The sequence below is a fragment of the Lineus longissimus genome, chromosome 8 (assembly GCF_910592395.1).
Source record: "Lineus longissimus chromosome 8, tnLinLong1.2, whole genome shotgun sequence".
NCBI classification, from domain to species: Eukaryota; Metazoa; Nemertea; class Pilidiophora; order Heteronemertea; family Lineidae; genus Lineus; species Lineus longissimus.
Window position 1 is genome coordinate 9,028,234 of NC_088315.1, and position 14,442 is coordinate 9,042,675.

At 42.0% G+C, this 14,442-nt stretch overlaps 2 protein-coding genes across 3 annotated transcripts; one reads left to right on the top strand and one right to left on the bottom strand.

The window, feature by feature from the left end:
• Positions 1-1,814: 1,814 nt before the first annotated feature.
• LOC135492835 (serine/threonine-protein kinase PLK1-like) lies at positions 1,815-9,563 on the bottom strand. Its single transcript, XM_064779501.1, has 13 exons — positions 9,394-9,563; positions 8,376-8,483; positions 8,024-8,140; positions 7,684-7,901; positions 7,401-7,496; positions 6,870-7,069; positions 6,255-6,362; positions 5,950-6,015; positions 5,622-5,708; positions 5,303-5,456; positions 4,914-5,043; positions 4,562-4,678; positions 1,815-4,322 (listed from the first exon to the last, which is right to left on the bottom strand). Exons 1-13 carry the CDS (start codon positions 9,493-9,495, stop codon positions 4,089-4,091), a joined length of 1,737 nt encoding a protein of 578 aa, XP_064635571.1. The 5' UTR covers positions 9,496-9,563; the 3' UTR covers positions 1,815-4,088.
• Positions 9,564-9,802: 239 nt separating this feature from the next.
• Positions 9,803-13,508, top strand: LOC135492236 (PIN2/TERF1-interacting telomerase inhibitor 1-like). 2 transcript variants are annotated; one of them, XM_064778549.1, is made up of 5 exons: positions 9,803-9,886; positions 10,507-10,807; positions 11,067-11,181; positions 11,438-12,752; positions 13,160-13,508. In XM_064778549.1, the coding sequence occupies exons 1-5, from the start codon at positions 9,814-9,816 to the stop codon at positions 13,171-13,173; spliced, it is 1,818 nt and encodes a 605-aa protein (XP_064634619.1). In that variant the 5' UTR covers positions 9,803-9,813; the 3' UTR covers positions 13,174-13,508. The 2 variants fall into 2 exon arrangements, with proteins under 2 accessions (XP_064634619.1, XP_064634618.1); XM_064778548.1 differs by having other exon boundaries at positions 11,438-13,508.
• The last annotated feature ends 934 nt before the right edge of the window (positions 13,509-14,442 follow it).

Below are 14,442 nucleotides of genomic sequence, written 5' to 3' on the forward strand. Positions count from 1 at the left end.
AGTCTCAACCACACAGGACTGGGCCTTGTTATGCCAAAGTGCTGATAACATGATGAAAGTGACGAGATAGTAACAACTTGACATAATTGGGAGTGGCAGCTCCACCACCGTGTTGCCAACATGTTCAACTGCGGTGGAGCATCCTGGCGCGATTTGGCTTGGTTTGGACTGTCTGATTTCTTTTAGCTCGTTTAATAGTGGAGCTGCCACATAGTAGTGGAGCTGCCAAGCCCAATTTCGTCTTGTTGTGACTGTCTCGTCTCTTTTCCCATCCGAGGACCAATTCAGTCTGGTTGCGATTGTCTCTTTCTTACCATAGTGGCAACACGAGACACCGCAATGCAATAGAGACAAGATAGTCACAACCAGACTGAACCAGGCTTGGCTGCTCAACACCGTTGTCAATATGGTGAGATAGATGAGACAGTTGCCTCCAAACTAAATTGGGTCTGGTTGTGTGATGACCATATTACCAACATGGTGAGGTAGATGAGACAGTCCTAACCACACAGGACTGTGCGTTGCTGTTCCACCGTGTTGACAATTCGGTGAACGAGATGAGACAGTCACAACGAGACGAAATTGGGCCTGGCAGCTTAACCACTGCATTGCTCAGAGAGCTCAGATAATCGTAGCCAGGTTGAATCCGCCTGGCTGCTCAGCGACCGTGTTTCCAACATGATGAGGAAAATGAAACCAGGCCTAATTTTGTCACACTCTCTCTTACTCTCTTGTCTCTTTCAACAATATGAAAGAGATGAGATCTTAACAAGCAGACCAAATCAGGTCTGGTTGTGTGATGATGACCATATTGCAATTTATGGTAAGAAAGATATGACATTCCCAACAACACAGGACTGGGCCTGGCTGCTCGACTCGACCATGTTGACAATGTGATGAAAGAATGAGACAGTTCCAACAAGACGAAATCGGGCCTTGCCACGTCACTACCAAGCTGACGGTGAGATGATTAAGCAGTCACAACCAGGCCGAACCAGGGCTGAAATCTACATCAGTTTCACGACATTGTGAAAGAGATGAGACAGTCACAACCAGATCAAATCGGGCCAGGATGCCAACATGGTTAGACAGATAAGAGATGAGACAGTCACAACCGGACCAAATTGGGCCAGGATGCCAACATAGTTAGACAGATAAGAGATGAGACAGTCACAACCAGGCTTAATCGGGCCTTGCTACGTCACCACCAAGCTGACGGTGAGTGAGATGAAGCAGTCACAACCAGGCCGAATCAGGGCTGTAATCTACATCAGCTTCACGACATTGTGAAAGAGATGATACATGCACAACCGTACCAAATCGGACCAGGATGCCAAAATGGTTAGACAGATAAGAGATGAGACAGTCACAACCGATGGGGCTGGCTGCCCGATGATGGCGAGATTGATGAGACAGTCACAACCAGGCTTAATCGGGCCTTGGTGTGCCATGATCATCTTGCCAACATGGTGAGATTGATATACCAACGGAACCAGATTGAATCGCGCCCGACTCATCCATTGTCTTGCCAAAATGGTAAGAAAGATGAGATAGACACAACCAGAGTGAATTGTGCTTGGCTGCTCCACCATCTTCTTGCCAACATGGTTGGATATACGAGACAGTCCAAACCACACAGGGCTTGGCCAGGCTGCTCCTCTGTGTTGACAACATTAAGACCACCATGATCAGTAAATACAAATTACAAAGATTGATGAGCAGCAACTACATCTCGGTAAACACAGACTGGTTGGAATACCGATGGGTTACTTCCATTCTCTTAAACCAACAAACATTCACTATGAAATATCTTTTATTAAGTCACGATAATCTAGTCGACATTATTATACAAAATGACTCAAATAATAAACAAACTGGCTATTTACAAAGGTTGCATAGTCTTCCTTGGCAACAAGCAGATACCAATCTATCATGGTGGTGTTCACACAGTTAACAAATTTTCAATATCTTCATCCATTTCTGGAGTTTTTGTTGGAGTTTTCAAAGTCCTACTTTACACCCTGTTACATATCTTTTTTTCAAACGACACTTCACACGACCAGTACCCCTCTGAAAATTGCTGAAATTCAGGATTGGACTCCAATGTGAAATGGATTGCAAGCTGTGGCTTGTCTTCTCTGATCTAAGCGCGACAGGCCACTTTAAGATCAATTATGATGTCATAAATAAATGTCAGGAGATCATACTCCCTGTCATGTACAAATTTGGCTCATGGGGTTTGGGAAGCTGCCATACATGTATTTTGGGGAGAGTTTCCGAAGCTGTTATCAAGGTGTTTTTGGCAGAGTTTCAGAAGCTGCTTTTCAGGTGTTTTGAGGAGAGTTTCTTAAGCTGCTATTTAGGTTTTTTCAGGAGAGTATGTGCTCACTGTGAAGTCGGATTTGATGAAATATGTGCAACTGTATGTATAGATTCATTTGAGGTAGGGTTACAAGTGAAAACAAACACAATTTTTAGAAATGAGTGCGATATTGAAAATGTTACGCATTGTGAACACTGCCTTAGGAATTCTGAAGCTTGAAACTAAGACCCAGAATATCCTAAATCTTGCTCTAGTTTGAATCATTTTGCACAAAAATGCTGTATCTGTACATAAAGTAATGAATGATATTGTGAAGTTTATAAACAGCTGTACACGTTATAATAAAGAAATGCTTAGAATACCAGTTGAAAATCAAACTGTAGTAAAGCCTGAAGTACAACCTTAGACAAAAGTATATACACACCCCAGATACTGAATATCTCGCTTTCTACTACCATCTATCTTTCATCGAACAAAATTAAGATGTTCCGATGTCTCTCAATGTACACACAGCTAAGGAATCTGCCAGTCTGCCCAGCAGTAAAGAGATGCATCTTTTGAAAACTTAGACGACTATAAACTTCTGTCCAATACTGTACATAAATGAGGCTGAACACTGTATCCAAAGCCATGAGAAGATAAAATGAGACATATCGTAATAAGCAATACTTTGCATCCAGAATCACCCCCATACAACACAAGTGAATCAAGAAATTTGCGAAAAAATATTATATTCTCTATGAAGTTCCCCCACTTGAAATCTTCACAACCAAACATTCGATAAAATCAATGTGCCCATATTACAATACAAATCCCCACTACCTTGGCAGTAAAAGCTGCAGAAATGATACCATAGTGGGGTAATCCCCAACTTTCCAAATCTTATGATGTTAAGTTAGCGCATTGAATGATCTTCTAACATCTCTTTTTGTACAGTGATTCAATTGAAGATTTACCAGGTATGCTTCAAGCTGTAGGGTGGAAAATGTATGGGACAAATCCACCACACTTTGGGCCAATGCTATCCCAACTTACGGTATCTTAGTTTGAGTTTGCTTTTAGACAATCACCTTAGACTTGACAAACATCGCAGCACATTTAAAGGTTCGTTGAACACAGAACATGTTAAAACTCAGGTCAGAATTCAATTTTTGACAAATTACTCCCCAAGCTATGCTAATCCCCAATCTAATTTCCCCAATTGCTTCATCAACCAACATATGCTATCGACTCCCAATGAAGTCACTAAGCTCACTCACTCACAAACGCTATATTCTATCACTATCCTCACACACTCTCCCTTCCATACTCAAATATGATCAACCCATCTCATTTCAATCTAACCTTGCCAATACTCGACTGACGTTTTATGTACAGTGTCATAAAGAAATGAATACAGGGTGAACAGGGAATTTTGGCAAGTTTGAATGGAAACAATATCCAGCAACTAGCTGACCTTAGTCAAACAAACCAACTTTGTATGCAGTCAAACAAACCAACTTTGTATGCATGCCTCATTCTCATACAACGGTAAGACGGACTTGTCCTGGCGCGCATTCATTTGGAACAACCTTGGGAAGTTCCAAAGGGGATAAAAACAAAGTGATAAGGCCTCCCACCTTTGGCAAGGTGCAGCTGTACATTACGATCACTGCTTTAACCAAGATTTTCACAGGCATCAAATGCCATGGACACATGATCACAAAAGTCCAGAATACCTCACAACCCCCAGAATATCAGAAGTCAATGTTCATTAAGTGACCAATCATGCAGTGACTTTAGGGCGGCCCGATGATGCTCCTGATTTAGGTAAGCCGCCCTGTAGTCTGTCGATCATGGTTTTGGCGTAACGCACTCGGCTGGCGAGTTCCTTGGTTTGACCACACTTCTCGATGGCACTGAGTTTGAATGTGGTGAACTCTCTCTTCTCGTTAATGAAGGACACGGCACCCATCAGAGGGCACAGGATGATCTTGGTGTGGTCTCCGAAGAAGTTGATCTGAAAGAAGAATAGTGGAATGTTAAAATAAAGAGGTGACAAACAAGGAACAGCTGGCCTGGAGCACAGGAGATGATTATCAGCAGCGTCACTAAACCTCAACCTTTTTCCGTCCCCAGGTACACTACCAGGGAACTGTAATGCTTGAACTGAACGCAATGTATTACAAGACTACTCATTTATGAGGTCATGGGGATTTTTTTCCCTGCCAGTCATATGGTTTATTTAAATAAGCTCACCTGAACAGTCCCGTTGCTAAGATGGAGGACGATAGCACTCCTGGTTCGGAACCAGGTCCTCAAGAACGGCAGACGGACGAGCTCATCTCCTTCACGTGGAGTCACATTAGCACCAGCCTGAAACACAACAGCAAACGGTCAGTATAGATAAGCTTGGGGGGGTTGGTGGTTAATAAAGTACATACGGACCAAGTAAAGGTTTCAGAGGGCCAAATAAAAATATTCTAAAGCAATGTCACGAGTCTGGAACGGCCAGTCAAAAAGAATAGAAGGAATAGAATATTTCCTCCAAACCGTTTTTTAGGACTGAAAACTCTGGTCACAACGCGCATGAAATAGTAAAATCACTTACTTTGAGTAAATGTTCTGACATGTAGTTGCGGAAGTATTTCAGGAGCGTCACCTTCTTACGGAGCGCTTCCGGGTAGACGGTGAGCGTGTGCAGATGCTCCGTCAAGTCTCGCTCAATGTACTGGATATTTCTGAAAAGGAGAGATCATGGATGTCAAATATAAAGGCAAAGGAATGCCGAAAATTCAAAATATTGCTCTATAACTAATGCTGCGCCAGAAACAGCTGGCTAAAACACAGTCATTGTGGGACTTTTAGACCCTTGCCAGACGCTCACGGTCTTCGTTCCACTGTACGTCTCTCGGCGATCTGCACAGGATGCATTTGCTCTTGGACTTTTTGGATCAAATGATGGAAGGAGCTCTCCGAAATGTACGCAGGATTACTTACTCTCCGTTACTTGTGAGCAGAAGCCTGGTCGAATCATTGAAAAGCACTCCCACGCTGTTATCTGAGAGCTGGTAGCCAAGGCCGTACTTGTCAGAGTAGTCCACCCACTTGCTGACCCAGTAGATAGGCACACATGCCGGGTCCTCGGCATCATCTGAAAAAAAACCAGTCCCATGTCATTTTTGTGCAAACACTTACATAGGGCAACTCATTTAGCTCTAAATATCACAACATCAATGAAAAGTTTTCTTCTTTCTGTGAAAACGTTCATCTGATTGTGAAATGTGTACGATATAAATTTTTTCACAGTCTTCCTTACCCATTTGATGAGCTTCTATATGCCTGACATCACACACTTTGCCGATTTGATCATGGAGGTCCTTTAACCAGTAGTCACTTGGCTCATCTGAAAATTCGAAATTTAAAAAACGTAATGTCTTTGTGATAGAGAGCTGGCACTTTGAACCCTAATTCAGCATTTCTGATTCTCACGCTCATGGCTCTTATGCCATTCAAAGTCATAAATGACAACGTGTTTCTGAAGTAGCTTTGATGTAAGTTGACGTGCTCATGTGTGATTGTGTAATCAATATCACGTCATTGGAATCAATGGTAATCTGGAATGTGTGACAAAAGCCCTTATGCACCTTCTCTCTTTGCTGCCAGGTCATTTCTTGGTTCACTTTTAGTTGACTTTCCTTCAGTGCCGCTAGCTGAAAATAATAAACAAAACAGCGTGAAAGAACTCAGAAGAAACACAAAAGTTCTACACTTACAGCCACGAGAGTTTTTGTGCGTCTTTCAGACACATTTTCAGGACAATTTTTTGTCACATTACTGCTTTTTAAAATTCAAACAAGAAGTTTTTTCCCTCTGTTCACTTCTTTAGACAGTCACCCTTCTCCAATGACACTGGTCACCGAACAGTTTTTCCTGTAGGAACCCAACTTACCAAGTCCGTTCAGCTCCATCAGTGGTTTCCTGTTGGCCTCGCTCTTCAGCATGTCGAACCTGGGCGCCATTGTCAGACAACTGGTGGGCAAGGCTGGAGGTAGATAACCTGCAAACGCAACAGCACAAAGCGTGAAATTAGTCAAAAATGCAGCGGTTGCAGCCAACAGGAAGGAAGCCACCTGTATGCACCATATCAGTCCCACTCCCACTCCTAGGTCAGAGTCAAGAAGTTCATACCTCAGCTCTGAATTTATCTACAGCAAACAGGTAAGTGCTGATTCATGGACAGTCTGTGAATATACCTCCGACATGTCTTTTTTTGATGATATAAAAAATTCAAAGCACTACAGACAGCGGAGGCAAAGATATTCCTATTTCTGTGGTCAAATGAAGCCCTTTGGTTGGGAAACCAAAAGTTGGTGCTACTCATAGTCATTGTTCAACTATCATATCTCCTGTGTAGTACCTTCCATGGGACTAATTTGCTTATAGTTACTAATATAACATAACCCTGTGGCAAATCACGTCAATCACGCAACAAACTTCAAGGACCTGGCCACGGGCCCACGATTTCTCACCCTCTATTGGATCATTCTCAAATAGCGATACACACCTGATGAAAAGAACTCGTCCTGCAGGATGGCTTCCACGCATGGGCGGTCAGTGGGATCTGCCTTCAAGAGTCGCGTGATGAGATTCTTGGCTGGGAGGCTGACTCGCGATGGAATGTGATATTCGTTGCGTTTGATACGTGTGTATGTATCCTTCAGGTTGGCAGTCTCGAATGGAGGCTTTCCTACCAACAGTGTGTAACTGAAATGTAGGGTTAAAATGACTCAGTTCATTTTGAGTTTTTTAGTGCTTTCGCTGACCATGGCCAGTATCAGAGCCTCAAAGCAAGTGTTACTCAAGAGGTTAAAATAAAGTTCGATTTTTAAAGGTGCCATTTCCAATTTCAGAAAAACAGTCAAATGCCCCTTACACGTACTTAATGACAGTTGTTGCATGAAGTTACCCCTGAATAAGCCATTCTTTAGGGCTTCATGGAATTTGTCAAGGGTACGTCCATCTCATCTGGCATTGACTTTTGTTAAAATTGTTTCAGACCACTGGAACTCTTGTTATGAATCTCGGCGCAACTCACACAATGCATCCAAGTGACCAAACGTCCACCTCAAAGCTGTGTCCCTTCTTGCACAAGACCTCGGGTGCAATGTAGTTTGGCGTCCCACACAACGTTCTGCAAAGATAAACACATCAACAATTAGTTCTACTCTAGCAGTTTAGAAATCTCTACGTCACGACATGCCCTTGGTTAAATTCAAGCCTTGGGAGTTGTCTGAAGAAAACAGTTCTAAAATCAGACGGCACTTTAATTTTTCAAACAGTTCCTTAGGAGGACAACTCGCTAACATGCAAGGACTTACTTCTTTCTCTCTCCATCGTAATCGACTCGTGTCGCTAAACCAAAATCGCCAATCTTGATCTCCATATCGTCATTCATAAACAGATTTCCAAGTTTCAAATCCCTGTGGATGACACGGCCATTGTGAAGATATAATGTCGCCAGCAGGATCTGTCGCACGAAATAACGTGTTTCTGGTTCGGTGATGGCTCGTCGCCTCTTGTGCAACTCCATCAACGACTGAAATAAATTGGATGGTTGGTTGTGACATTGTAGCAGAATTTGTCAATCTCATAGAATTACATCTGACTCAAGTCGGAGAGAAAAAGACAATTTGATCAGTTTTGCATAGCAATACCTACCCTCCTTCTACACAGCTCAAGCAGTATGTAAACATTGTCATTGTCTTCAAAGAAGCCAAAGAAACCAACGATATGTTTGTGATTCAGACTCCTGTGGATGTTGATCTCTTGTGTCATCTGAAAAAGAGAATAAGCAACATATTGGTCTAATTTGTTGCTAAATTTTGATGACTGGGCAGACTGATGGTGGTTGTTATTTTTTTAATTGGACGAAAGAATCAACAAAATTGATCTCTGCACAAAGGATGAAGGTTCAAAGCATTCAAAACAGAGGCAAGGCATTGAGGTATTTCACTTCAGAAGAAACTAAAAGAAATTACTTGTCACATCCTGCCCAAAATTTGGCACTTACTTTGTCCTTTTGATGTTGTTTGACCAGCAATGACTTGGGAACGATTTTCCCAGCCATTATCTGCTTGGTGTCCATATCTGTCAATTCGTAGCATTTTGCAAAACCACCCTGAATGAAAAGAATTAGAAAATGTGGTTTTGATTTTACATTTCACTTAGTTAAGTGGTGTAGAATTGAATTGCCCCTAGCCTGTATGCTGCAGCCCACTTCTGATCACTTGTGCTAATGCTGACCTCATCTATCATCAAGTCAGTCAGCTTTTGGTCTTGGCCCCAGGCCCATGGTTTCTTCAAGTCTGGAACTAAATTTCTACTTGTACACAAAACCTTTATAAACCAGGACCAAATCTTACTTTTTAGTTTTATTAAGGGAGATGGGCCTGTGGGTGGTGGCAAAAGGCTCTTCTGACTTAGGGGGAGCAGAAGGCATCTTTTTAGCCCAAATGGGACCAAGACAGCACAAAAGACATGGGTTTTTTTACATTTGAGAGCAGTTGCCCCCCCCCCCCCCCCGCCCACTGTAAAAATAAAGTCCTGAACAATAACCTCTCACAGATTTAATTGCTCAATGTGATGCCAAGGAAGGTTTTAAAATACTAATAAAAAATAGGTGAATTTTTTGTCTTTTCAAACGAACCAAGCAGTGAAAGGTTATGGGCAAGATGAAGATGAGGCATGAAATTTTCAAGTCATCTCATCAATTAGGGCCTATCGCAATTGCCAATATCGGATAAGACAAAAGCCTCTATAATTGATCTCGATGAGTATAGTCAATGAATTATACTCATAGTATGACGCCAGCGATCACGAGTCGAACCCTAATTCTAAAATAAAGACTGGAAACTATGGAAAACCTGCTGAATGAAAAGGGCATGTAAATGAAATTCATGAATATAAAGAGAAGCCATACCAATTGAGAGGTGAAGTCATAGGCGCCTAATCGGTTACCACGGCACGGCACATGCAATACACACAAAATGCACACAACGAACAAAATGAGATTTTCACTCGATTTTTACCTTTCCTAAAAATTTGCCTTTTGCATATCGCTTCTTATTTTTTTCATCGATAATGATATCTGGTATTTCTTTAGCTCTGGCTGCATCTCTACTGCTGGTCATTTTCACGGATTTTATAACTTTTATCACAAAAAATGATGAAAAATAGCAACCACGAGATTCAGAAAAGCCGAAACGGTTCAAAATTACCAGTAATTCCCACTCGTTTGTTAACCGAGGCGCGATTGGCCAAATTTTGTATACTGAATTCTGATTGGTTTAAAAGGTCGGTATATATCGGTAATTTCCGTAAACATTCGGACATTTAAAGGTACATTGTAGTACATTGTAAAAACAAATCTCATTGGCTAAGAAAATTAAAGGTCTAAATTGTAAACCAATCAAAATTTAGGTACTGTCCGCTGCCGGAACTCATCCGAAATGTCCATGCTGGCTGGTCCTCGTCGAAAAGTGAAACTTTCTAAAGATCCTAACAACCTAAATTGGAGTAACGGTACGCTTTGAAGCATGCTTGACTTCATCTGATTGTACAAAGAAAAAAAATGAAATCGACAAAGCTAATAGGCATGAAGTAGCCGTGCTGTTAAGGGTGCTCTTAAGTCAATGATAGATCGGGCGTGCTCACGCACATGTACATGCACACACCGATACATGTGCTGTACGAAATGAGTGGTGTAACAGTGATTTTGTCACCTGGCCCAAAATGTTAAACCAGTACTAAACGACACTTAAAAAGTTGGCCCGAGAGTTGCGGCAGTATGTTTTGAGTGTAGTATTGCGCATTCCTTTTATATGACCAGACCTGTTGCTAGTGTTAGTGTTGAGCATCACCTTAAAGGGGGACTATAGCCTATAGGCAGGAGCAGAGGGGCTAATTTGGCCATCTTCAGTTGACTAATATACACAGTAATGGTACTGGGTCATGTCAGATTCAGCACTAAATATATTCCTCATACAAGCGCAAATCATTTTGACGTACTGTGAGATGTGAGAGACCCCTATTGGCGACTTTGTGTAACTTTATTGTGCCTGCCTAGCTGCTGCCTATACTGTCTCTTTAAGAAAACACGGCGTTGTCTTCCTTTTACCCAAAATTCTTTGATTTTTATTTAGATGAAGACAAGTTTGGTCAGCGAATGTTGGAGCGGATGGGTTGGCAGAAAGGTAAAGGCCTTGGCGCCAATGAAGATGGGAAGGTGGACCACATAGCAGTGACTCTCAAAAGTGACAACACTGGTGTCGGTTGCACAAAGAGCCATGCAGATAACTGGATAGCCCATCAAGATGATTTTGGCGCGTTGTTGGCGAATTTGAACGCAAATCATTCTAACACCAACAGTGGAACCAACACTCCTGATGCTGAGAAAGTCATTAGTCTTGAAAGTCATTCGAAGTCCGCTAAAGGCAGAGTTCAGTAAGTTTTTGAGAAAGATAAAACAGGACAGTGATTTCATTGGAGATGTGGGCTTGTTGGAACATTTGCTTTTACATTGGTTGTGTCTTTTGAGTAATGTAATGTCTCAGTATTCCAACATCCACTGATATTCTAGAATATTAAGATTCTTGAAATGATCCTAATCTATTAACCAGTCCACTTCTTGTGTAAGTGTCGTGAGTTGTATATGTCAGTCTCACCAGTTACAAACACTAAACAATACTTGCTTCTTTTCCAGTTACAAGAAATTCACACGCAGCAAAGATCTCTCGGCTAAGAACACTGCGGACTTGAATTGTGTGTTTGGAAGACGAAAGTCGAAGGGTAATACTACAAGTAGTATGCGAGCAGAGGTTGGTATTTTTCTATGGTGCATTGTAATTTCTCCTCCAGGCCAGGATAATCTGAGATTGACTGTGATGAAGTTTTAGTTGGTCTTCTCTTCTCCTGATCAGCATTTCCCTCCAGTCCAGGACAAAAAGCTGTTCAGTCTGTGAATTCCCTTTCCTCTCCTTGACTCCTTGCATGCAAAGCAGACTTTCTTGACAAATATGAAGCAAGATAGACAACTCATTGATCTCTCAAATTATTATTCCTTTTCCTTAACAGGAAGAAATCGTAAGCGCAGACCCTGCCCCAGCCGATGACAAGGATAGCAACTATGGCGTTGTCACGACAACGAGTAAACAAAGTGTCCAGGAGTATTTTGCACAGAAGATGGCCGAATTGAAGCAGTCAAGGGACAAAGAGACAGAATCACCAGAGAAAGGAAAAGTTGCAAATAATGACTTTGATTATGAGTTTGGTGCTGCGGTTATCGGTTCTGGGGCATCATGTGAACTTGGCGTGCGGTATGAAGATGTTGAGGATGACTACGGGTGTTCTTTTGAAGACAGAATAGAGGGTGGTATTCAAAATGAGATCGTTGTGAAGTCTAAGAGTGATAAAAAGAGGAAAAGAAAGAAAATGGTTGATGAAGGAGAGGATATTGTTGAGGGGGATAGGGACTTGGGCAAGAGTTCAGATTGTGCTATTGAGCCAAGTAAAAAGAAAAGGAAGAAAATGGTTGATGAAGGAGGGGAGGGGGCTGGGGACGAGCATGTAGGTGGTGATGTTGAGCCAAGTAAAAAGAAACGAAAAAAGGACAAGAAAATGGTTGATGAAGGAGAGGATGTAACCGAGGAGACTGTGGACTTGGGCGAGAGTTTAGACTGTGATGTTGTGCTGAGTAAAAAGAAACGAAAAAAGGACAAGAAAATGGTTGATGAAGGAGAGAATGTAACCGAGGAGACTGTGGACTTGGGCGAGAGTGTAGACTGTGTTGTTGTGCCGAGTAAAAAGAAACGAAAAAAGGACAAGAAAAGGAGAAAGGCAGCAGATGAGGAGGCTGTGTGTGCTGTAACTGAAAAAGATAGTGTTAAGGGGAAGAAAAAGAAAGGGAAAAAGAAGTTGAAGATGAAAGAAAGCGTTTCTGATGAAAATTTAGACAAAGATGGTGTGGAGGAAGAAACAGAGGTTGCTGTTGATACAGCAGTGGATGTTGATGTTGATGTTGGTTGTGCTGATGAAGGGAAGAAGAAGAAAAAGAAAAAGAAGAAAAGTGGCAAAAAGGAGGACCGTGAAGCTGAGGAAGGAACTACCAATTCTGAAATTGTAGAGAAAGAAGAACGTGTGCGGAAGACTAAAAAGGGGAAACGGAAGGCAGTGGCGAAGGCAGACGTTAAAAAAGATGGTGAAATAAAGGAGTCGAGTGGTGAAAGAAAAGTTGATGAAGATGAAAGTGAAAAAAGTGAGACTGAATCTAAGAAGACAAGGAAAAGGAAACTTGTTAAAGAAAAGAATGCATCGTCTGCGTCAGCCGATCCTGTTGTTAATATGAAGAATTACTGGGGGCCAAAGCAGAACTATTTTGACAAGGCAACGGGTAAGACTGTGCCCTTTGATGAACTGGGCTGGACTGAATTCAAAGGGTCTAATATTCTCAGTGTAACGGGTTATTGGGGTGTGAGGTCTGGTTTTGTCTCCAGTGAGAAACTATAGACAGTTAATCCTGTTAAACGGTAGGGCATGACATGTTATGAGTGTCAACTGCAACGAAAGGGTTAAGATCATTGTAATAATACTGATTTTCAAACTGTAAAACTCGGGTTTTGGTCTCATGGTGCTTTAACACAAAGTGAATGTTTCTTCACAGTTTGAATATTAACCACATCAGTTTGTTTTTTTTTGTCTGTTTCTGTTCATGTAGCTGTGTATTTTGATATTTGTCTCTTGATATCCTTAATAATTTTGTGGGGTCACTTGTAAGAGATTCTTTTTCTTCTTCTTCAGCAGTGCAAGCTTAACCAGTCAGTCCGTTTTGGGGAATGAAGTCCAGTGTCCAACATAGTTCAGCAGAGCCCCAGGGTTCAGTGGGGAAGGTGTGTCCATGTTTGTATACGTATCAGAATCATGTAAAATTCTTTAGAATATGCCGCTTTCCTTTGATCTTTAAAATGTTTGATAAAGTATCCATGCAAGTGCTGGTCACCAAATGAAATGTATAATCCCTTGGGGCTTGTGTTAAATTACAAGATAAGAGTTTTATTTCATGCGTATTGCCTAATTGAATGATATTGTGAACAGACCAACTGTTTAAATTATGCGGATATCTGCTGATGAAATAAGATGATTTTAATGAAAAGAAGTGTCAGTTTCTTTCTGTTTACTTTGTTATCACCCACTGTGGCTCAAATCATTGCCACTGGAGCCTGGAGGACGATTCTCCACACAAGCTTTCTGGTCTGGGATCTATTGTCAGTATTGAGTCCACATCCTGCTTGGGAGGACAATCTGGAGACATTTCTGCAATTTCAAGGAGAGCAATTCCCAAATGAAGGTCATGCTTCTTGGCTTTTAGCTGGGAAAGCCAGTGCAATTACTCGAGAGATGTCCCCTGCACAACCCACAGTGAGACATTTCTCCAATAAAGTCCCAGTCTTCAACTTGGCAGGCCCTTATCAAATTACTGTGAGTGTGTGCATCTCCATGTGCAGCCTCATGGATTTCGTCTCGCATGGGAAGTCCTCTCTGGTGATTCTGGTGTGCCATGTTGGTACAAAGGATGACTTCCCTTGTAAGCTGTAGAAACTGTCCACCCAGTTGAGCCTCATGACGGCAGCTTGTATAAGGCCATATGTACCTTGTGAGGCTGCCTATCCTTGGCTGGTCACTTGTGCAGATTTCTGTGTTTAACTTTGACGTACTAAACACAAAACAAAGCTTTCTTTGGCTTATTTGACATTTTCATTGGTTGTACCAGGGAACAGTCATTGCCACAAGGAATGGCCCTCAGACTTGCAGTGGAAGAGGCCTATGCATGAGGGATGCGGTGCAACCAGCTTGATGGTATTGACACAGTCTGTTGAGCTGGATTGGGAGCATCATAGCTTAGTGGTTAACACTGCTGGCTACCACGCAAAAGGGCCTGGGTTCGATCCCGGGGAGAACCCATGATTGTATTTCAGGATGAACCGACGTGGCTTTCAAGGAACTAAACTTCCTGGCTCTTCACCGTCCTTTGAATGAGACTAAAACCTGGTGTCTATGCAAGGGTAGGTTAAAGATTCCACCAA